The 23,560-nt window shown below is 48.9% G+C and overlaps 3 protein-coding genes across 6 annotated transcripts in view; 1 reads left to right on the top strand and 2 right to left on the bottom strand.

Moving 5' to 3' along the window:
* Nucleotides 1–522, bottom strand: part of dnah10 (dynein axonemal heavy chain 10) — a 170,517-nt gene extending 169,995 nt beyond the window's left edge. Inside the window, exon 1 of the mRNA XM_072439315.1 lies at nucleotides 294–522. Coding sequence (XP_072295416.1) covers nucleotides 294–522 — 229 coding nt within the window. The remainder of the gene's footprint in view (nucleotides 1–293) is intronic.
* Nucleotides 523–1,298: 776 nt separating this feature from the next.
* Nucleotides 1,299–12,971, bottom strand: cherp (calcium homeostasis endoplasmic reticulum protein). 4 transcript variants are annotated; one of them, XM_072438338.1, is made up of 21 exons: nucleotides 12,865–12,971; nucleotides 11,854–12,027; nucleotides 11,320–11,358; nucleotides 10,798–10,994; nucleotides 10,357–10,494; nucleotides 10,125–10,276; nucleotides 9,106–9,217; nucleotides 8,671–8,760; nucleotides 7,989–8,181; nucleotides 7,458–7,603; nucleotides 6,471–6,722; nucleotides 6,198–6,387; nucleotides 5,887–6,128; nucleotides 5,657–5,790; nucleotides 4,946–5,032; nucleotides 4,681–4,824; nucleotides 4,275–4,370; nucleotides 2,376–2,473; nucleotides 1,939–2,124; nucleotides 1,720–1,775; nucleotides 1,299–1,327 (listed from the first exon to the last, which is right to left on the bottom strand). In XM_072438338.1, the coding sequence occupies exons 1-20, from the start codon at nucleotides 12,911–12,913 to the stop codon at nucleotides 1,738–1,740; spliced, it is 2,757 nt and encodes a 918-aa protein (XP_072294439.1). In that variant the 5' UTR covers nucleotides 12,914–12,971; the 3' UTR covers nucleotides 1,299–1,327; nucleotides 1,720–1,737. The 4 variants fall into 4 exon arrangements, with proteins under 4 accessions (XP_072294439.1, XP_072294438.1, XP_072294441.1 ...); XM_072438337.1 differs by lacking the exon at nucleotides 1,299–1,327 and having other exon boundaries at nucleotides 1,662–1,775; XM_072438339.1 differs by lacking the exon at nucleotides 1,299–1,327 and having other exon boundaries at nucleotides 1,666–1,775; nucleotides 4,681–4,809.
* Nucleotides 12,972–18,983: 6,012 nt separating this feature from the next.
* On the top strand, nucleotides 18,984–22,684 carry dohh (deoxyhypusine hydroxylase/monooxygenase). Its single transcript, XM_072438892.1, has 5 exons — nucleotides 18,984–19,126; nucleotides 19,202–19,369; nucleotides 19,943–20,019; nucleotides 20,522–20,762; nucleotides 22,269–22,684. Exons 1-5 carry the CDS (start codon nucleotides 19,021–19,023, stop codon nucleotides 22,577–22,579), a joined length of 903 nt encoding a protein of 300 aa, XP_072294993.1. The 5' UTR covers nucleotides 18,984–19,020; the 3' UTR covers nucleotides 22,580–22,684.
* Nucleotides 22,685–23,560: the final 876 nt, after the last annotated feature.

Below are 23,560 nucleotides of genomic sequence, written 5' to 3'. Positions count from 1 at the left end.
CCCAAAGTGTGGCCCCCAAAGTGTAGCCCCCAAAGTGTAGCCCCCTAAGTGTGGCCCCAGTGCGCTTCATATGTGACTGGAACTAAAATAAAGACCTAGTAGGAACTGAAAACAGTTCTGTAGGAACAGAAAACAGTTCCTACAGAGCAAAAACCCTGATATGTCAATATCAACAACAAAAAGCTATTTATTACAGCCTAGGTCTGTTCATGTTTTGTTCATTTTAGATTTAACTACTTTTTAGGGGCCATCTGGGGGGTCCCATCTGGGGGGTCCCTGTCTCCATCACTCACCGAGCGGGACCTGGACCTCCACCTCCTCCTCCCGCACGCTCTTGAAGAACAGCAGACATGAGGGCGTCTGCTCCTCGGTCACTCGGTCCAGGAAGCGGCTGATGCTCCGCTGCGGGGCCCCGTGGTCCCGCTGCAGGAGCCGGTCAAAGCAGTTTGGTCTTCCGTGGGGCAGGTGGAAGCACGTGCACACGCAGCTGCGGATCCACTCAACGCGCAGGTCCTCGTACATGGCCGCACTCACGTCCCGCACTGTCCCGCTCTCAGTAAAACACTAGTTTAGTTGCACAAACTCTACTTAACTCAAACTAATAACTTTTCTTTTGACTTCAGTTACTTTCCTGTGTCTTGCGGCTGTATCTCGTTTGTTGGCTGTAACCATAGTAACGGAGCAGGTCGGACCGTCTCCACGGCAACATTCATAGAAAAACACGCCCCACAACACAAACCAACCTGTCTCAGGCCCAAAGTTTCACTCAATGATCTTGAAGAGCTCTAGGGCATTCTGCCATTATGTCTTTTGGCAAAACACTTCCCCCGCCTCGCCCAGGTTCCTTCCGGGAGCCTCGCCTCGCCCAGGTTCCGGCAGGGGCCGGGCGCCTCGCCCAGGGGCCGCGCTTCAGACATTTACGAATCACACGCTTGAACCACAGGCTGAGGAATCAGACCAGAAAATAATCTTTTGGTCGTTTTGATCCAATAACATCAGCATCAGCTCCAGCTCCAGCTTCAGCTTCGTGTCCAGAACGAGTCGCTGAAGAAAGAACTGATCAAATATGAAGTTAAAATGGAGCTAAAATCAGTGCTTGGCTCTGATGTGTTTATGATGCAGACTACTTTTTATATAAATACTATAATATAAAAACTTTATTGATGGTTTGTGTTATATTAAAGGTGCAGTTGTGACAGATGCAGAGGCAGGAGGGCACAGCAGGGGGCGCTCACACACACACACTTTATTTCTTACACAGAAAGAAGCATTATTCTAGAATTCAAAACTTATTACAGGTAAAAAAACAAAGACAAAAGGACTTAAAGGCGGTATGGACGATTTTTCGGCGATTTGAGAACACAGGCGGAAGTGCGCATGCGCACTCCCCCGTGCGGACTGATACAACACACACGTGCGTTTGTTTATTAGCGCAACGGAGAGCATCGCATCTCTCGTCTCCCGTAGATTTCTGTCCACTTCTGCGTCAGCTCGAACTGTCTTTCTCCGTCTTCATTTTGCCCCGTACACTGAGGGAACTATATTATGATAGATCCATGCGCTTAGGCACGTGGAAACGTGGGCACGAACCGCACGCGGCTGCAGGTGAGCGATAGGTGCGTTTTATGATTGATACATGGCAGGACAAATGATTTATCCACGCCACGAGGAAATATGATACAAAATTTGCTGAAAAAAATCGTCCATAGCACCTTTAAACAAAACATTGTGATGTCATCAGTCTGTGGGCGGAGCCTCCGGAGGCTCTCGATTCACTGCAAAAGAAAAAAACTGGATTTATTCACAAATAACAATATTTTCAATACAATGAAACATGAAACGATCATTAAACAAAGATGTGATCATTAGTTTGAGTCACATACATACACACATATACCGACACAGCCCTGCCCCGCCCGAGCGCACACCCCGACACACCTTCTTCTCTGGCTTTCATTCGCGCCACAAAGTTGTAGCTCTTGTTGCGTCTGTAGTTCTCGTAGGGGTCGTCCAGTGACACGCCCACACCTTTGTACTGGTCCCACTTGTCTCGGATGTCCCCTCCCTTGATGGGGTCCTGGATGCCTTGCTCTTTGGCCCCGAGACCCCCAGAGCCGCTCCAGCCTGCAGCAGACAACACAACACGCTTTGAGTCAGTTAAACTTGTCAGAAGAACAATAATGATGATCTCAGGCTTAGATCTGACCCCCCAGGCTTAGATCTGACCTCTGACCCCCCAGGCTTAGATCTGACCCCTGACCCCCCCAGGCTTAGATCTGACTTAAGTAAAAAAGCATTTACTAAAAGGACATTTCAATGATGTTTCAAATGTAGTATATACATTAAATATACAAAAATGTAAAACAGGAACAAACCCATTTTCATGAGCAGCTGGTGCCCCTTGTTCTCCTCCCCGAGCCTCGAGTCTGGAGCCAGTTTGGGGGTCGGGGGGCCTCCAGGAGCAGGGACGGGGCTGTGGACAGGGGACAGAGAGGGACAGAGGACATAGTAAAGACAATTGTTACTACATAAATGTATTACATAATAATAAATGTGAAACTCAAATAGAATAAATACTGTGTGTACATTTATATTTGGAGAAAGAACTACTAAGCCACGATTATACGTGTGCAAAATATGAAGAATAAATCACATAAATCCAAATCTCACCGTTTCACGTCTCTACAGCCTCTACAGCAGGGGTGTCAAACATCGGGCCCACCAAACGTTTTTATCCGGCCCGCCGAACATTTTGAATTAATATTAAAAAAAAATTTTTTTCGTTCATAGAACCGTAGCTACTTCCGTAGCCGTTGTTAGCGCTAAAACTACACGTCCCACAATGCCGCTGGTGGCCGCCCCTCCCCCGTGCGGCTCTTCACTGCTGTGTGTACTGCGGAGGGAGAAGTGCTGCGAGAAGTAAGACACGCGTTTGCGCACTTGACAGCACTTACGCACCTCAGAGCAGAGGTCTGAGCAAGGACAGAGACGTGTGGCTTTATGAGACACGTAGAAGAAAGAAAGAAGACTGTTTTGCGGATTTTAGAGTTGTGCTAAAAGTGGAGCTAACAACAAGAAAACTAACTTCTGTGATGATGCTCTGAGGAAAACATCCTCTACAAACCTGGACAGATCAGGAGCCACAGGTAAAAACACAGGTCAGAGTGTAATAACGTATGAACATGACTGTGTCCACACTAATGTGACTGAACACAAACACAATGACCTCATTTGAGTCACTACATTAATCAATTGTCACTAAGATCAACTTAAACTATGAAAATAGTGAGCTTGTATTGAGTTTGAGCAGAAACATGTCTGTGATATGAACATTTCACATCAGAAATGAGCAGTCTTTCACCTGCTGCACATTTGCACAACAGTCTCCACAACTATTACTAGGCTGTAAGAAAGCTATTTGTTTCTTATATTTTGTATTGTTTTATTTTGTACATAATATTTGGCCCACGATTTGAGAAAAGTTTGGTTTGATGGAACACTGTGGCTCATAACTTAACCTCCTTAAACGCTCCACGTGTGTTTGTATTTAGTGGTGTGTCAGTTCAGGTGTAAAGAGAACTACAGATAACTACACAGACGTGGAAATGTTAGTTAGTACATTTAAAAGTTTTTTTAAATCTTGAAGTTTATTTTGTTAAAGTCAAATACAATATTTTTTCAGTTCCAAATACCTATTTAACAATAGACTAAATGTTTATCTCTGTAGATCAACTCTGAAGTTGTAATGACATAAACTGAAGAACAGTGTTGGTGAAATTACACTTGTTTTTCTTACTACATTTCAGTTTATGAGAACAAACGTGTTTGTAATTTCTTTTAATTGATCCAGTAATTGCTTCAAAAACAGCGTTGGTTATATAAAGCTATTTATTTCTTATATTTTTGTATTGTTTTATGTTTTACGTTATGTTCGGCCCGCGACCCAGCCTGAGCGTTGAAATTCGGCCCGCGGCCCAAAATGAGTTTGACACCCCTGCTCTACAGGCTCTACAGCCTCTACAGTCTCTACAGCCTCTACAGTCTCTACAGTCTCTACAGTCTCTACAGTCTCTACAGTCTCTACAGTCTCTACAGTCTCTACAGTCTCTACAGTCTCTACAGTCTCTACAGTCTCTACAGCCTCTACAGCCTCTACAGCCTCTACAGCCTCTACAGCCTCTACAGCCTCTACAGCCTCTACAGCCTCTACAGTCTGACTCTTCTTTATTATGGTAGGGTACATTGTGATGAAGCCTTTGAAAGGCGTGTCTTACGGTGGAGACTTGGCAGTTCCTCTGCGTTTGGTCGGGGATCGTGAGCGAGACCTGGAGCCAGAGCGGGACCGGGACGATCTGGACCTACTGCGGGACCTGAGGAGCAAGACATACAGCAAAGACACATTCACTGGACTGAGAACAGCCTAGAAGTGTGGAGGGTGTAGGTGGTGTGGGTGTGGTGTGGGTGGTTTGGGTGGTGAGGGGAGTGTAGGTGGTGAGGGGAGTGTGGGTGGTGAGGGGAGTGTGGGTGGTGAGGGGAGTGTGGGTGGTGTAGGTGGTGGAGGTGTTGTGGGTGTTGTGTGGGTGTTATGGGGGTGGTGTGGGGGTGGTGTAGGTGTTGAGTGGGTGGTGTAGGTGTTGTGTGGGTGTTGTGTGGGTGGTGTAGGTGGTGCAGAGCACAGACCTGGAGCCGGAGGAGGAGCGTGAGCGGCTCCTGGATGAGCGGGACCTGGAGCGAGAAGACTTGGAGGAGTGTGAGCTGGAGCGAGAGGAGGACCTGCCTCTGCTGCGGGAGCGACTGTCCCCTCGACCGCTTTCCCCTCGACTACTGCACAGACACACACTCAGTCAGTGGGACGTCCACAGTGGGACGTCCCACTGACTAAACACTTTCAACATGTCTCCTCCTGATATGAGTGGTTCCATTACAGAAGTGTAAAGTGTCGCACCTGTTGTGCTTCTCCTGCTCCTTCTTCCTTCGGGCCCTCATCTTGGCCCTGAAGAACTCGTACAGACCGTTCTGCTCCCAGCCCTCACTGAGGAGACACACACATGTACCACTGAGGAGACACACACATGTACCACTGAGGAGACACACACATGTACCACTGAGGAGACACACACACATGTACCACTGAGGAGACACACACATGCACCACTGAGGAGACACACACATGTACCGCACGTGCACCACACGTGTACCACACGTGTACCGTGTACTACCACACATGTACCGTGTACTACCACACATGTACCGTGTACCACACATGTACCGTGTACTACCACACATGTACCGTGTACCACACCATGTGCACCACACCATGTGTACCACACCATGTGTACCACACCATGTGTACCACACATGTACCACACATGTACCACACATGTACCACACATGTACCATGTACCACACATGTACCATGTACCACACATGTACCATGTACCACACATGTACCATGTACCACACGTGTACCACACCACGTGTACCTAACGTGTACCACACCATGTGTACCACACGTGTACCACACATGTGCCACAGATGGGGGATGTGCCTCTATGGTGCATGAGAGGCTCATATCAGATAAGAACAAGAATAATACTAATAATAAGAATAAGTCAGATTTGTGCAGAATAAACAATGATAATAGTACAAACTGCACCTGTTCCGCGGGCGGTCGTGGGACGGGGGGCTGTAGAAGGCCTCTACTGCAGCCAGCAGGCGGTCACTGGGGGGCATCGGCGGGGGCAGCCGTATGTCTTTGGGGTCCAGAGGTTTGTATTCACATTCCTCCAGCTGAGCACACAAAGGGTCAGTTTGACACATTCTAAAGCGGCCCTCGGCGAGAGCGGGCCCTCGGCAAGAGCGGGGCCCTCGGCGAGAGCGCCTCACCTTGACAAGAGGGGCCATAAGGCCGGCGGGCAGGTCGAAATACGGCACATTGGGGACGAGGCTGGGGTCATCCTGGATCAGGGGCTGTCGATGACGCACGTGTGGGGAGTGACCATTGAATCCGTGAGGAGGGGGGCCAAATTCTGGGTGCTGGCTCCCACCCCAAGGAGGGCGTTCTCCTCCCATATTACCAGGAGGCATTCTCTGATTGGGATGGTGGTGTGGGGGTGGTCCTGGCAGGTCTGAGGGTCAATAACATAATAGGTCATGGTCAGCGCTGCGTTTGTGACCGTGTCAGATGTTTTACTCACCTCCGGGGAAGTCCTGGGGGTAGTCGAAGCGGGGCGGGGGGTACGGGGGCCGGTCATATGGGTGTCTCAGAGGAAATTCGTCCTGCATGAAGCGAGGAGGGAAGCGGCCAAAGTTGTGTGGAGGAGGGGGCTGGTTAAAGGGAGGGGGCTGCTGGTGAGGGGGGAAGGGTCCTCTGAAGTGTGGGGGCCTCTGAGCACAGGACACACAGACATATATATGAATCATCTTTACGCTCAGAGAAGACTAGGTTTGTGCCGGCGTTAAGGGCCCACCTGCATGCGAGGGGGGAAAGGGGGCTCCCGCTGACCCCACGGAGGCTGCTCTGGCTGACTGCTCCAATTGCTGGGTTGGTCAAAAGAGTTCCACGTTGCGGGCCCCGACTCGGACCCCCCGGGGCCATTCCAGGGACTTCCTTCTCTTGGGGGGGCCCCGCTCCAGCTACCAGTGTCCCTCTGCTCATTCCACATGCCTTCGTGGCTGCTCCAGGGCAGGCAGGGCGGCGGCTGGTTGGGGTCAAACGGGGGCTGCAGAGGGCACAGTCAGGGTCAGTCCCTGGCTCAGGGGTCAGTCCCTGGCTCAGGGGTCAGTCCCTGGCTCAGGGGTCAGTCCCTGGCTCAGGGGTCAGTCCCTGGCTCAGGGGTCAGAGCCTTCACCGAAATATCAGCCACGATCAGTATCGTGTGGTTAGTCCTGACCCTTATGATCATGACAAGTGTCATTCACCCAGGCTCACAACAAAGCCCACCGAGCTACTGCCGCCCACCGAGCTACTGCCGCCCACCGAGCTACTGCCGCCCACCGAGCTACTGCCGCCCACCGAGCTACTGCCGCCCACCGAGCTACTGCTACTGCTGCCCTCAGTTCACATTTGAGAGCAGAAAGTGAACAACAATCCCGTGTATTTAGAACATGTTTGGAGAGGTCCAGACTCCAGTGTTCTCGCTGAGGCCCCTGAAGGCCCCCGCCATGCTGAAAAGATACCGCCAGGTATTAAGATAACCGTGAGCGCACAGCGGGCATTTTAAGGTGCTGCTGCACTCGTGCAGGCACCACAGCGCTCGCACGATACCCAAAAGTATGGAAAGCCAATATGAGCCACTTAAGAGCGCCGTCTGGCTCATATTGGATTTCCATATCGAGCGCTGTGGGCGGAGCATGCGCACATTTTTGCAGCACTTTTTGCCACCGCCATCCTCCACCCTCAGCCCAGCGAGAACACTGAAACGCCACCGTGAGCAGCATAAGGAAGCGGGCCTTACCGGCTGGTTGGGGTTCCAGGGGCCCATGTGCTGCGGGTCGTACCAGGAGGGCTTGTTTGGGGGCAGCTCGCCGGAGGACTCCTGTGTGCGCGGAGGGGCCGTGTCCAGCTCTCTAGAGGCTGTGCTGGGGATGACCGCTTTCACCTCTGCAGAAACACACAGGACGGCTGAAAGGTTCTCTACGTCACGCCTGTGCCCCGCACACACCCGCCTGTGCCCCGCACACACCCGCCTGTGCCCTGCACACACCCGCCTGTGCCCCGCCCACACCCGCCTGTGCCCCGCACACACCCGCCTGTGCCCCGCACACACCCGCCTGAGCCCTACACCCACCCGCCTGAGTCCTACACCCGCCTGAGTCCTACACCCGCCCAGCGCCTGCACGCCCTGCAACCGCGTGTGCGGCGTACACGCACGTATCCACACCCACCACACGCACCCACTACACGCACCCACCACACGCACCCACCACACGCACCCACCACATATGCATCCACCACACGCTGGATCTCATTTGATCTGGAGTCGTACCGGCTTGTGGGGCGAGGCCAGGGGGCTTGTCTGCCTCTAACAGGGGGATCTGGGCGGGAGCGGGCTGGGGCTGGTGCTGCTTCTTCAAGCTGGACACAAACTCCTCGTGCTGGGCCTTGAGAACCTGCACCTGCTGCTGGAAGGCCACCTGGATGGGCTGCACCACGCCCGCGTACTCTGTGATCAGAGAGGCCTGGGGAGGAGACAAGGAGAAAACACTGGTTGTGCCCATGGTTAAATGTGCACCATGAGAGCCTCACTGGGAAGGGGCACTATGAGAGCCTCACTGGTGAGGGGCACTATGAGAGCATCACTGGGGAGGGGCACTATGAGAGCCTCACTGGGGAGGGGCACCATGAGAGCCTCACTGGGGAGGGGCACCATGAGAGCCTCACTGGGGAGGGGCACCATGAGAGCCTCACTGGGGAGGGGCACTATGAGAGCCTCACTGGGGAGGGGCACTATGAGAGCCTCACTGGGGAGGGGCACTATGAGAGCCTCACTGGGGAGGGGCACCAGAAGAGCCTCACTGGGGAGGGGCACTATGAGAGCCTCACTGGGGAGGGGCACCAGGAGAGCCTCACTGGGTAGGGGCACCAGGAGAGCCTCACTGGGTAGGGGCACCAGGAGAGCCTCACTGGGGAGGGGCACCAGGAGAGCCTCACTGGGGAGGGGCACTCACCTGGTACTGGCCCAGGCCCAGGGCGGGGTTCTGCAGCTGCTGAATGGTCTCGTCATCAAAGTAACCATTTTTCTCCCAAAGCTGCAACAACTGCATGAAACACAAAACAAACAATCAAGTTAGAGTGTGTGTGTGAGTGAGTGAGTATGTGTGTGTGTGTGTTCGTTTGTGTGTGTGCGCGTGCGTGTGTCTGTGTGTGTGCGTGTTTGTGCGTGTGTGTATGTGCGTGTGTGTGTTTGTGTCTGCGTGCGTGTGTTCGTTTGTGTGTGTGTGCGTGCATGTCTGTGTGTGTGTGCGTGTGTGTGTGTTAGTGTGTGCGTGTGTCTGTGTGCGTGTGTGTGCGTGCGTGCGTGTTCGTGTGTGCGTGCGTCTTTGTGTGTGCGTGCGTTTGTGTGTGCGTGCGTCTGCGTGTGTTTGTGTGTGCGTGCGTGTTACCCTGGTGATCTTCTGCTGCTTCTCCTCTTCCACGGCCAAGAAGCTGGTGCAGTAAATAGGCACCACCACCTTCTGCAGAGCGGCCAGAAGATCCTTCTGATGCTTCCTCTGACTGAGAAACACACACTCTGTGAGAGGACGCTCTGTGAGAGGACGCTCTGTGAGAGGACGCTCTGTGAGAGGACGCTCTGTGAGAGGACGCTCTGTGAGAGGACGCTCTGTGTGAGGACGCTCTGTGTGAGGACGCTCTGTGAGAGGACGCTCTGTGAGAGGACGCTCTGTGAGAGGACGCTCTGTGAGAGGACGCTCTGTGGTGGAACACTCTGTGGTGGAACACTCTGTGGGACACTCTGTGGGACACTATGTCCCTTTCAACACAAACACTTGCGAAAAATCATTCGTCATTATTCCTGATTAATATTGGAGGTAGGATTTTTTTCAGAAGCTAGAAGAGACAGAGGGAGGAGAGACAGAGGGAGGAGAGGAGAGACAGAGGGAGGAGAGACAGAGAGAGGAGAGACAGAGGGAAGAGAGAAGAGACAAAGCGAGGAGAGACAGAGGGAGGAGAGACAGGGGGAGGAGAGGAGAGACAGAGGGAGGAGAGACAAAGCGAGGAGAGACAGAGGGAGGAGAGGAGAGACAGAGGGAGGAAAGACAGAGGGAGGAGAGACAGAGGGAGGAGAGACAGAGGGAGGAGAGACAGAGGGAGGAGAGGAGAGACAGAGGGAGGAGAGGAGGAGGTGTGGCCAGGAGGTCCAGGTCTTTTCATGGACACTGAGTCTTTAAAGACGCTGCATTTAGAGAATTAAACTCTTATTATAATTATATCATTTCATGGTTATTCAAGGTTCATACAAAAAATGCAATTAGATAATTTCCAGACGTTCCATAAGAGAAGGTTTGAGGAGCCCTGTCCTTCTGGACCATGATGTGTCCTTGTGTGTCCTCGTGTGTCCCCGTGTGTCCTCCCGTGTGTCCTCCCGTGTGTCCCTATGTGTCCCCGTGTGTCCCCCCAGTACCAGTGGTGCAGCACGTCGTTGGTCAGGTAGATGAGGTGCAGTCTCAGCTCGAAGTGCGCACCGTCGGCCGTGATGCGGTTGCTCAGGTGTGATGTCATCAGCTCACAGTGCTGAGGGCCCTTGGCGTTGGTGAACATCCAGTTCTTTCCAGCCTGAAGAGGGACAGAGATAGAATCAGCCCTGATCCCTGGGCCCTGGAGGGGGCGGGCTTTACCGAGTGGGCGGGCTTTACCGAGATGGCGTCCTTGGTGCACATGTCTATGATTGGCTGCAGCGCGCTGTCAAACTCTGCCATGTCCAGCTGCGTCTCCTGCAGCAGCTTCTGCGTCTGCTGCTCCACGGCCAGAGCGATGGCTGCTGTCACCTGCTCCTGAGGACAGAGACACAGAGACAACGCCTCAGGGAATCTTCATCTCAACACTCACACTATAATTTGTTTCTTTATCGGTTGCCATGGTTTGAATGGCCATGATTGACAGGCGGGATTAACCAATCAGACTCTTCTGTATCTCAGGTAAAAGATGCTTTCTCAGACGACACGTGCTATAAATAAGCCACTGTGAGTGGACCGTCCCACGAGGACAGAGGCCTGCTCTATGGGCTGGTCCCAAACCCTCCTGAGGGACACGACAGCCAGGAACCTAACCGTCCCCAAACCAAAGTTTGAGAGTACCTGTCGCAGGGAATTAAGGTGCTGCTCCTGCTGCTGCAGATTCCACAGGCTCTGCTGCATCAGATCTTCAATGGGAGGGCCCCCAGGGGGAGGGGCGCCTGGCGGAGGGGCCCCAGGAGGAGCGACTGTCGGGGCCATAAAGGGCATGGAGCCAGGAGGAAGATCTCCTCCATCTTTGGTCCTAGGGTTGTACATGTCTGAGAAAGAAGATGCAGGACATGGTTCGTATCAGAGACACAGGGTCCAGAGGCTCATGAAGACACCAGTGCACAGTGTGGACACATGCAAACTGTCCCCTGTCCTTCTGTCCTCAGCCCCTCAGCCAAACCACAGTCAAAAGCATGAGAAACAAGCAGAACATTTGTGGCCTGGACTAGGAAAGAGATTCTGAATGTAGGAGGAACGTTCTGCTTAAAATAAGTCAAATGAAAGAAGTCAATCAAACAGAAGATGAAAAACCATGTGCCCTAAAACCATGTGCCCTAAGGGTTTTCTCATGTCAGCTCCAACCTCTGTCAATACCTTGAGATGTCAAGTCCTCCGCATCTCGAGCAGAACCATCTAAGATAGAAAGACAACATTTTTACAGCTTCAATTCAGACCAAGGCTCACAGCGTCTGGGAGCTTCGTCCAGTGGCGACTAAACAGGGTCAAACGCTCATTTAACCAGAACTGACCAGTCAAACTCATCTTTTTGGCAGAGATCGATTTGTTTGCTTGAGTAGTTGCTATGGCATTGTAACAGTCCTACAGGTCCCAATGAGAACTACCAAAAATCATTCATCGCAAACCTGCAGTGAATCTGCATCTCAACATAATCGAGTCACGTTAAAGTACAAGATCATGTGAATATTATACTGGGATCATTATTTAAAAACATATACATTCTGTGGCAATATTTCCCACCCCCAACTGTACAAATACAGCAAAACAAATTGAAAAATGAAGGCAACTGTATGACACAAGAAGAACAAGTGTGAGACAGTCAGTAACACGATGATCAGCTCCTGGGGACACGGGGGGACAAGGACAAGTGGTGTCAGGGCTTTAACATACGCGGCTGGTGCTCCAGGGCCAGTCTGTACTTGTAGTAGGTGAAGTAGTCTCCTCCAAAGAGAAAGGAGAACTTGGCGTTGTCTTTCTGCTTCTCCATCGTCATCTTCTCAAACTCGGGGCCATTTCGGGCAACAAACTGGGCCAGTTTGTCTATAACGTTCCTCAGCTCCTGATCTGTACAAGGAAACACACATGAACACCAGAGACACACACAACACGCACCAGATACACACAACACACAGCACACCCTCCATGTTGTACATTCTGGTTGGACGTGTGTGTGTTTCCTCTGATAATAAGAGCGTTCAGCAGCAGTAACGGACGGAGGAATGAAACTGACACTCGGCTGCTCAGAAGATTTCTAATTCTACCCATCCCTGAATTTAGTTAAAACTGAAGAGTCAGAGTGACCCATGACTCTTGTGACAGTGAAACGTCCCTATGGAGAGGCGGGGCTTATCAGTTCTGTAGTTTTGAACCCGTTTCTGTTCCTATGAGTTTCAAGATCAATAATGCCGTTTATAATGAACAGAATGTAGACGATGACCTACAGAGAACCTGAAACAAAGCACAACATGCCCTCTTTAATGCGGAACATTAAGGCAAAGCAGTAACATTTCAGTAACAAGCAGCTGTCCAGTACTGCAGTGTAGTATTGTGCACCTTTTCACTAAAAAGGTAACTGGTTTTACAAGAATATTGTCAAGAATATGATCACACTGTCCCATCTGTATGATATGATTTGCCTATATTAGATGCTAATGTTGATGCTGCACCGGCCTGGTGAACAGGGCTCAGGGTTGCCACGGTAACAGCGAAACCGAATGGTCCCCGTGTACAGAAGCGCGCAAGCAAACTGGAAAACTTCAATGTTTTCCTTTCACACGTGTATAAAAGAGGTAACACAGCCCGGTTAGCCATTAGCCGTGCATTAGCATTAGCTGTGTATTAGCATTAGCCGTGCACTGCTCCGAGCGGCTCCTCTCCGGTCCCTCTGCCGGCCGCACGCACCTTCAGGCGGGGTCGGGATGTCCATGGCCGCTGCTCCAAAGCCCAGCATCGGCAGAACTGTGCTCGAAGTGTGTGATTATACCATCCAACAGTGTTATCTGAGGCACCCACAGCACCCTCTTGCACTGCGACCATGGGCTGTGACCCGGAAGCACTGCACCGGCACAAACACAAGATGGAGCACACTGCCACCTACAGTCCGGGGGGTGAACATGTTTTTCGTAGGTAACTTCTACAGACCTGGGCATTTGTGGCCCCAGGGGCCGATGTGGCCCCCAGAAAGATTTTAGTTTCTATTTTTTTTTTTTTAATTCAACTGTAACATCTGTCTGCACTTGTATCCTTAATAAAGATGACATGAAATGAATTAAATAATATATTCAATAGCCTATATTTGAAAAGAAAAGTGATATTATATTTGATATTTAATTTTTTTTTATCATCTTTTTTTCACCCCAATGATCGCGGGCTGGCCCTCCGCTACGTGCCTGGATTTGAATATGGCGCTCGGAGGAAAATAATTGCCCACCCCTGATCTAATAGATCCATGCTTCTGACACTGTAGATTTCTCAGCCAATCAGAAGGCGAGCAGCTTCTGGATGGGAGTTGACCAGTTGCCTATGACCACATGACCTCTGTGAGTGTGTTTTACTTATGACCACATGACCTCTGTGAGTGTGTTTTACCTATGTGAGTGTGTTTTACCTATGACCACATGACCTCTGTGAGTGTTTTACCTATGACCACATGACCTCTGTGAGTGTGTTTTGCCTATGACCACATGACCTCTGTGCGTGTGTTTTACCTATGACCACATGACCTCTGTGAGTGTGTTTTACCTATGACCACATGACCTCTGTGCGTGTGTTTTACCTATGACCACATGACCTCTGTGAGTGTGTTTTACTTATGACCACATGACCTCTGTGAGTGTGTTTTACCTATGACCACATGACCTCTGTGAGTGTGTTTTACTTATGACCACATGACCTCTGTGAGTGTGTTTTACCTATGACCACATGACCTCTGTGAGTGTGTTTACCTATGACCAAATGACCTCTGTGAGTGTCAGACCTATTCATCTGCTCAGCTCTGTCATTTTTATGCTTCATCAATTAAATGTATAGATTTGATGAAATCAGATATATCTCTCTTGAGTTGTTTTCATCCTGTTTTGCCCTCTTCTCTATAGTGCAAGGAACCAACTCTGAACATTAATATCCTCAGATTTAGAGCGTGTATTTACACATGTATAACATTCACATTTGGAACGTCACTTAAGCAACATGTAAAATATGAAGTTGACAATAGCAAATTTGAATCCTGATGATGATGATTCTGTTTGTATGTGAGGATGTCTAACAAAGTTTTGTAATTTTTCATCATCAATTAAATATATAGATTTGATGAAATCATAAATCACTTTTCACTCCTGGATTAATTAGCCACTAAGGAATTATTTGGGACACTAAAATCAAAGTCAAGATAACTAGATTTTTTGAGTTTCTCCTTCACTTCAAAAAGAGTGAATCAAAAACTGAATTTTAACCTGAGAATTTAAGAGACATAAAGCCAAAGGTTGAAAAGCGTCTGTGTCGGTTCCTTCAATGAACGGCTGTTTTACTCACATGTCTTCAGCTGAAACTAACTTAAAGAAACTTGATGTAGAACAAGCCCAGGTCTTATGTGTCTGCTGTAAGACTTATAAGACGTCCCAGGTCTTACGTGTCTGCTGTGAGACTTATAAGACGTCCCAGGTCTAATGTGTCTGCTGTGAGACTTATAAGACGTCCCCTGTCTTATGTGTCTGCTGTAAGACTTATAAGACGTCCCAGGTCTAATGTGTCTGCTGTGAGACTTATAAGACGTCCCCTGTCTTATGTGTCTGCTGTGAGACTTATAAGACGTCCCCTGTCTTATGTGTCTGCTGTGAGACTTATAAGACGTCCCCTGTCTTATGTGTCTGCTGTAAGACTTGTAAGACGTCCCAGGTCTAATGTGTCTGCTGTGAGACTTATAAGACGTCCCAGGTCTTATGTGTCTGCTGTGAGACTTATAAGACGTCCCCTGTCTTATGTGTCTGCTGTGAGACTTATAAGACGTCCCCTGTCTTATGTGTCTGCTGTGAGACTTATAAGACGTCCCAGGTCTTATGTGTCTGCTGTGAGACTTATAAGACGTCCCAGGTCTAATGTGTCTGCTGTGAGACTTATAAGACGTCCCAGGTCTTATGTGTCTGCTGTGAGACTTATAAGACGTCCCAGGTCTAATGTGTCTGCTGTAAGACTTATAAGACGTCCCAGGTCTTATGTGTCTGCTGTGAGACTTATAAGACGTCCCAGGTCTAATGTGTCTGCTGTAAGACTTATAAGACGTCCCAGGTCTTATGTGTCTGCTGTAAGACTTATAAGACGTCCCAGGTCTTATGTGTCTGCTGTAAGACTTATAAGACGTCCCAGGTCTTATGTGTCTGCTGTAAGACTTATAAGACGTCCCCTGTCTCTGTCTCAGGTTGAAGTGGGAGAAATGCCACTCTGGATCCGGAGGTTAAAGCTTATGTTGAGTTCCTGGGTAAATGCACAGGACACAGACAACAGCCAGTGAAGGAAAGTCTTACAGAATATTGTGAACATCATGAGGCTGACAAAAGCACAAGTCGCTGGATTGAGTGATCTTAACCTGAATCATTCGGTGGCTGTTGCTCCTTGGAAGTTTATTCTGGCTCCTGTTACAGGGCCGGCCCAGCCTATAAGCGAACTAAGCAGCCGCGTAGGGCCCCGAGGCGTTAAGAGGGCCCCCTAATCTGGCAACCCGTCGTATGCGAAGTGCAAGCGCAGCGTGCGCCACTAGTGTAGTAGCGCTGCTGGCGCGGCAGCGCACACAGCGGTAACATATAACGCACAAACCGCATTTATTTGTAATGACAATCTGGCAACCAAGGCACCAAACCTGCGCTGATTGGTCAACTTCATTGTGCGCGAGGAGAACGAGAGCTAAACATAAACACAACACAACGTGGTCCCTGCGTGGTCCTCATGTCCAGAGGAATATATCTCCTGGTGCCGAAAAACAAAAGAAGAAACTTCTTGACGATGTAAAGAAACTGCAAACTCAACAACACTCTCCAGGTATTGAACTTATCTTACAAAGAGACGGTTAATGCTGCTTTTTGAAACAACACGAGTCTGTCACGTTAGTTCGCTCAGGCTGGAGGCGACGAGAGCTCTGCCCCGCGCACAATAATATGTCTGAATGAAAGATAATAAGATTAACATTTACACCAGCCCGGTAGTGTCAGCTGCAGGTGAGGCCGGTGAGGGGCGTCTATGCCCCGGGTCACTAAGAGGCGGAGATCCGGTCCGGACGAGCGCCGTCTCGTCCAGAACCTCTGATGTGAGACTTTGGAGTGAACAGTGTGCGGCCCCTGTCCCGGGCCCCTGTCCCGGGCCCCTGTGCAGCCTCAGTTAGAGATGAGCGGGTTTGAGTTTGCGTCCCTCTCTCTCACATCACCATGTGTGAGATCAATCGTGACTCGTGATGTCTGTTTGACTTCTTAAAGTGCAATAAGAGGAACGTAAAGGTTTATGCGTGTAAGGTCCATCAGCCAATCACATCGCAGCATTGTTTCATGCAGGAGTCCAGTGTTTGATGTTCAGATCAGAACAAACATTTATATTGTAATTAACTTTTGATAGAGCAATAAAACTTTTCAATTTATTTAAAAAGCATCATTAGACTATTTGTTATAAATTATAATAAATTGATAGTGAAAAATAACCAGACATATTATTATTACGTCTGTTATAGAATAATACTATATATTTTTATACAAAAGTGGCAAAGTTGCAGAAACGCTGTCTCTTCACTATAGCTAGGTTTGGACCTTCACTTCACGTTCTGTTCATTCTCTGGGAATAACATGTTTGCACTGTTTTATCAGTGTTAATTGTTAATCAAGCAATGCTTATGCCATTTGTTTAATTTAATATAACTTGTTTTGTCACTTTGGCAAGAAGGAACAGTTGGGAGCTGTAAAAGATAAATTAGTAAGGATAACTAATACTTTTACATTTTCAGTTAAAATGAATCAATTTGATCATAATTATTTTTCATAGCCAATATTGTATTGAGTAATTAAGTACCATAATGTATTAATAACTGGCTTCAGTCATTTTCTCCTGGCTCAGTTTCATCACATCATCATTTTATAGCATTACAACCTCAACATTTTACTCTTACTTTATCCGGCTGGACCACATTAAAATGCACCAGAAGACCCAAAAAAGGTCTGAAAATTTCTGGGTGCCCCCAGACCCCCCCCTGTTCATTCATTTAAACTAATGTGCTAATGTGGCTGTAGACCCTTAACGCCCACAAATACACCCAAACACATATCTGGGACGTGTGTTATTTGTACAGGGAGTAGAGGTGATGTCAGCGGAATACCAAGTTGCATTGTGGGATTTAAGTTATCAATATTTGAGCTTGTGAGGTGTTGAGAAAAAACTAACTGGATGCCCTGGAGTTTTGGTGCGCTTTGTGTTGAAAAAAGTTTCCATATGTGAATTGTTTACTGACAATGGCAATAAAACTGATTCTGATGACGTGGTGAGGGGCCCCCAAATTTTTTTTCGCTTAGGGCCCCCTGAAGGCTTGGGCCGGCCCTGAGTTTACATCACAAACTTAAAGGAAAAACTAAAAAGACGCTCCAGTTCATTGTTCAAGCTCATGAAGCATTCTGATGATGTGTTTATTTATAGCAATGGATCTAAAGATCCTGAGAGTGCTTCATCCCTGAGTTGGAGGTCGCGGTTAAGAAGATGTTAACAGACCATCTCTTCACCACAAACTCAGTAAAACGATCAACGATGGAATGGGCAGAATCTACTTTGTGACAGCCTCTCTGCAAAGCAAAGCAACACATCTGTAAAATGTGATCGCAGAAAGGATATTCTATTTTGCAAATTTCATTTGATACTTTCTCTGTCCAGAAAAGGTGTGAAGGTCTCCATCATTTGTGTTCCTGCCCATGTCAGGGAGGATGGTAATGAAATGGCTGATTCGCTGGCTAAACATTCCCTAAAACTGCCATCCATTGTTGTGATGGTTGAAATAATTAAATCTGAAGTTAAGTCTGTCATTAAGAGTCACGTGTGTGAACTTTGGCAGGATCATGTGACTCTTTGTGACACTGAACGGCGTCTGTGCGTCTGCTCAGTGCAGATCCACACTCAGTCCAGTAGGTGGCGGTAAATACACCTTTGCATTTGGTGCTAACCGCCACTAATAGTAACAGAAGAAGTCCCGGATGCGGAAGTGTGGCCCTTTGCCCCGCCCCCGGTGTGCTGCTGCTGACTGTCCGTCGTCTCGGACTCGTAATAGATCCAGAACGTGCGTGGACCGACTTCACGTCTCATCAAAGTCTGTCGGTTTGACTCGGTTTAACTCGGTCCCTCACGCGAGCGCCACTCTCACGGTGAGTCAAAGCGCGCACATAAACACGCACACACAAGTCCCAGGTCTTATGTAAGTTAGGACCATTATAACCCTCTAACTTAAATATTAAAGCTTATAAATCTGAACTTTCAAGGGGAATAATATCTAAATTATATCAATGTATTTCTTCTCTCTTTCTCTCTCTCTCAATATAATTATATAACTATAGTATAACTATAACTATAGTATAACTATAACTATAGTATAACTCTATATATATATATATATATATATATATATATATATATATATATATATATATATATATATATATATATATATATATATATATATATATATATATATATATATATGTATATAAAATAAAAAAATTGAATATATATATGTACATAATATATGGGAAAGAGCAGGTCATCTTGTTTTGACGGGAAGAAGAAGACTGGGAACGTTTAAAGAAGACTGGGAAAGTTTATACATCTGAGTGGAGAACCACGAGATCACTTGGACAATGTGTCTTGTTTCTTCATAACTCCAGCAGCGCGCGGACAGCAACAGCAGCGCGCGGACAGCAGCAGCAGCAGCAGCAGCAGCAGCAGCGCGTGGACAGCAGCAGCAGCAGCGCGTGGACAGCAGCAGCAGCAGCAGCGCGTGGACAGCAGCAGCAGCAGCAGCAGCGCGTGGACAGCAGCAGCGTGGTCATGACCAGTGTGGAGCAGGTGTCTGCGGTGGGCCAGGTTCTGCTGGACCCCAAACAGGAGCTGGCTAAGCGTTTCCGAGCTCTCTTCACCCTCAGGAACATTGGAGGTGAGACATGAGACAGTCTGTGTCAGGTGCATCAGGTCAGGCATGGGTCAGTTGTTTGACCGTCTGTGTGGTCAGGTCCAGAAGCCCTGAGCTGGATCAGCAGAGGCTTCAGTGACGAGTCGGCTCTGCTGAAGCACGAGCTCGCCTACTGCCTGGGTCAGATGCAGGACGCCCGGGCCATCCCCAGCCTCAGCGCCGTCCTGAAGGACACGCAGCAAGAGCCCATGGTCCGGCACGAAGCAGGTACCTCTGACCTCTGACCCCCGAGCCCCTGAGAACACCACCTGTCACCCCTGACCCCTGAGAACACCACCTGTCACCTCTGACCCCGCCCTGAGCCCCTGAGAACACGACCTGTCACCTCTGACCCCTGAGAACACCACCTGTCACCTCTGACCCCGCCCTGAGCCCCTGAGAACACCACCTGTCACCTCTGACCCCGCCATGAGCCCCTGAGAACACCACCTGTCAGGAGTTTTTTCCCACTGAAGGAACCATTTACAGTTCCTGGTACTTGTTTTAGTTCCAGTCTCATTTGAAGCACATTCTAAGTGAGGACGAGGGACTAAAGACAGACTTTGGGGACTTCGGCTCCTGCTCAGAGGGACATTTACAACACTTTGTGGGAAAAACATGTTTAATTTATTCTCAGACTTCGACAAAATGAACTGATAGAGAACTGATAGAGAAGAAGTGTTTGTGGTGAATTTTCATTTGCGTTACACTGATAATAATAAGAGCATGTTTGTCATTGGTCTCTATGGTAACCCATGGTAACGTCCAGCTCTGATCAGACTGACCTGCTGTTGTGTTCAGGAGAGGCCCTGGGAGCCATCGGAGAGGCTTCAGTCCTGGACCTGCTCAAAGAGTACTGCCAGGACCCTGTCGTGGAGGTAGTCTCTCATGACTGGGAAAGTTCTTAGTAACAAAGAGCAAATCAAACAGTGATGAACTCTAAATATTAATGGTAAAAAGCTGTGTTTTTACTGGCTTCATTTGAACCCAGATCTGCCACTTTCACATTAGAGTCAGGGTTAGGTCAGGGTTAGGTCAGGGTTAGGTCAGGGTTAGGTCAGGGTCAGGGTTAGGTTAGGGTTAGGTCGGGGTTAGGTCAGCGCTTTAGGGTTTAGACCTCATACTAAGCGTTTAACCACGTTATAACATTGTTTCTTCATTAAAAACATCCCTGGCACAGAATTGTGCTTCATTTATGCTGCTTAAATGGATCTCTGCTCTAAATGTTCCTGTTTTGTCCTAAATCCTCCTCAGACTCATCACTGTGGCAGCTGTAGCATGTAGCAGGTTGAGTGTTGAGGGAAAGCTAGCTTAGTCCAGCTGTGTAATCCCCTCTTCTGCCAGTAGATGGAACATGTCTAAAGTATAATGCCTCTGCAGGTGGCAGAGACGTGCCAGCTGGCGGTGGCTCGTCTCCAGTGGCTGCAGTCTGGAGGACAGGCCCAGGAGGACAGCAGCCCCTACACCTCTGTGGACCCCGCCCCCCCTGCGCCCAAAATGAGCCCGTCTGAGCTGCGGGACGTCCTGCTCAACGAGAGTCTGCCACTGTTCGAGCGCTACCGGGCCATGTTCGCTCTGAGGAACCTGGGCACGGAGGAGGCGGCACTGGCACTGGCTGATGGTAGGGCCCTGGGCTGATGGTAGGGCCCCGGGCTGATGGTAGGGCCCCGGGCTGATGGTAGGGCTGATGGTAGGGCTGATGGTAGGGCCCTGCGCTGGTAGGACTCATGGTAGGACTGATGGTAGGGTCCTGGGCTGATGGTAGGGTAGGGCCCTGGGCTGATGGTAGGGCTGATGGTAGGGCCCTGCGCTGGTAGGACTCATGGTAGGACTGATGGTAGGGTCCTGGGCTGATGGTAGGATCCTGGGCTGATGGTAGGATCCTGGGCTGATGGTAGGGCCCTGGACTGATGGTAGGGCCCTGGGCTGATGGTAGGACTGATGGTAGGGCCCTGGGCTGAGATGGGGCGGGGAAGTTCTGGGTAGTGCATTTAGGTTACAGGGAAATCCCACCCTCAGGACAAAAACAACAATGTAGTTTATTCTGTCCAATGCAGTGAAGAAAAGAGTAAAGAGCCACATAGTGAGACTAAAGAGAGCCACATAGTGAGACTAAAGAGAGCCACATAGTGAGACTAAAGAGAGCCACATAGTGAGACTAAAGAGAGCCACATAGTGAGACTAAAGAGAGCCACATAGTGAGACTAAAGAGAGCCACATAGTGAGACTAAAGAGAGCCACATAGTGAGACTAAAGAGAGCCACATAGTGAGACTAAAGAGCCACTGCACCAGAGGCTCTCTCACACGTCAGACACTGGAGTTCAGGACCACAGAGCGTCGTGCAGCTTCATCTTAAAGACACAAAGCACTGGATCAAAAGATGAAGAGAAAGAGTTAAAGCAGAAGTATTTTCAAACTTCACACTTAAACAGCCCATTACACTGTACATATATTACACTGTACATATATTAGACTGTACATGTATTTGTACATGTATTACACTGTACATATATTACACTGTACATATATTACACTGTACATGTATTACACTGTACAAATATTACACTGTACATATATTACTTGAGTTATGTATTGTACAGTCTCACTTGCTCCTTCAGAAATGAGTATAATTATATATATCTTTTGTGTGTCTACACTTTGAAAACACCAGATTTTCTGCATTATTTACTGTTACACAATGACTTAATTACAGGTCTTTTTAAAGTGCTCTGTAGGCGGGGCTTGTTTCTCCACAAACTTGAAATGTAACTTTTCTGGTGAAGGATCTGCCGCCTGCTCGTCTCCATGGAGACGTTACTTTGCCTTTGACGTTCTAAAACACTGATCCGTCTGCATGGAGAAAGTTCTAAAGTTTGGTTTTAACGTTCCATCACCGCGACCTGCTTCTTTTTTACTTCTACTTGCGTACCTACTACCAATACTTTAGTGTGTGGTTTATAGCCTCAGTAAAAAAAAAGTGAATTAAATTAGTTTGGCATTTCTAGCTGGTTAGCGTCAGTGTGAGCTGAGTGGAGCAGCTGAGTCTTCCACTGGATATAAAAGTGGCTGCGGGTGTGCTAATGCTGTGCTAACGATTTGTGCTAACGATTTGTGCTCCTGTGACAGGTCTCCAGTGCTCCAGCGCTCTGTTCCGACATGAGATCGGCTACGTCCTGGGCCAGATGCAGCACCCGGCCGCGGTGCCGGCTCTGAGCGCAGCTCTGGAGCGGCCCGGAGAGAACCCAATGGTGAGGCATGAGGCGGCCGAGGCTCTGGGCTCTATCGGCAGAGAGGAGTGTGTGGGCGTGCTGCAGAAACACCAGGGAGACGGAGAGCGTGTAGTGCAGGAGAGCTGCGTGGTGGCCTTGGACATGCTGCACTATGAGAACAGTGAGGAGTTCCAGTACGCAGACGGCCTGATGCGGCTGCAGGGCTAATGCAGACGGCCTGATGCGGCTGCAGGGCTAATGCAGACGGCCTGGTGCGGCTGCAGGGCTAATGCAGACGGCCTGGTGCGGCTGCAGGGCTAATGCAGACGGCCTGGTGCGGCTGCAGGGCTAATGCAGATGGCCTGGTGCGGCTGAGGCCTCAGAACCTGCTCTGTGCTGTGGAGAAGGGACTTCATCATCTCAATAACAATAAACAGACAATATTTTCACCCCACACGAGTGTGCTAAAATGTAGCTATATATATGTGTATGTATATATATGTATATATTTTATATATATATATAAGGCTACCCCAAATAAATTGTCTGTTTGCTGTAACCCGAGTCAACATTTTTTAAGTGGCTCGGACGGTAGGCAAATTCTTATTTATTTTACTTTGAAGGCAAAAAAAAGATCAAAATTTTGTTATTTTTTGAGTTGGACCACCCAACCCCTGTGTGTCTCCTGACCCCTGTGACCACCAGGGGTCAGGCTTCAACAGTCAACGACGGAAAAACCCTCTCAACCCGATCGGGAGACTAAATCTCAGGATTTTAAAATATTTCAATCGACCTTTTGTACGCCCCTATCCTTTATTTTGTTAGCTAAGGCGAGCGGGGGAACATGCGGGGGACATGGGCGCCGCCATGTTTGTTGTGATGACGCTGCTGGGCTTGTTTCAATCCCAGAATGCATTTGTGTAAGTCAAATTTCACACCCTGACAGAGAAACACATGTCCTATGGATACTTAAGTGGCGCCGACAGATGGCGGAGGAGAGTGGATTGGTGGTCGAAGACGTTCTGGACGGCGTGGAGGTGCAGCCTTTTCTGGCTGCACGTGCCCGGAAACGTAAAAAGTCCCTTAGCTCGTCCGAGGGTTCTGGGAATGAGCAGCAGGATGAGGCTGAAGCTATTGATATCCGGAGTGAGAGCAGAGACTGTAAGGTGATCATAAAGCTTGCACAGGATAGTGCATCCTTTAAGGAGT

Source organism: Eucyclogobius newberryi, unplaced genomic scaffold (genome assembly GCF_026437365.1).
Source record: "Eucyclogobius newberryi isolate DKJ021-1_F unplaced genomic scaffold, fEucNew1.0.hap1 SCAF_9, whole genome shotgun sequence".
Lineage (NCBI taxonomy): Eukaryota > Metazoa > Chordata > Actinopteri > Gobiiformes > Gobiidae > Eucyclogobius > Eucyclogobius newberryi.
This window is presented reverse-complemented; position numbering and strand designations above follow the sequence as displayed.

Coding starts and splice junctions, on each gene's coding strand:
- cherp (XM_072438338.1), bottom strand. CDS start 12,913: ATGCTGGGCTTTGGAGCAGCGGCCATGGACATCCCGACCCCGCCTGAA. Junction 8,182..8,670: donor TGGGCCTGGGCCAGTACCAG/GTGAGTGCCCCT, acceptor TCTCCTCCCCAG/GCCTCTCTGATCACAGAGTA. Junction 4,825..4,945: donor GAGCAGGAGAAGCACAACAG/GTGCGACACTTT, acceptor GTGTCTGTGCAG/TAGTCGAGGGGAAAGCGGTC.
- dohh (XM_072438892.1), top strand. CDS start 19,021: ATGACCAGTGTGGAGCAGGTGTCTGCGGTGGGCCAGGTTCTGCTGGAC. Junction 20,020..20,521: donor GCCAGGACCCTGTCGTGGAG/GTAGTCTCTCAT, acceptor ATGCCTCTGCAG/GTGGCAGAGACGTGCCAGCT. Junction 20,763..22,268: donor GGCACTGGCACTGGCTGATG/GTAGGGCCCTGG, acceptor CTCCTGTGACAG/GTCTCCAGTGCTCCAGCGCT.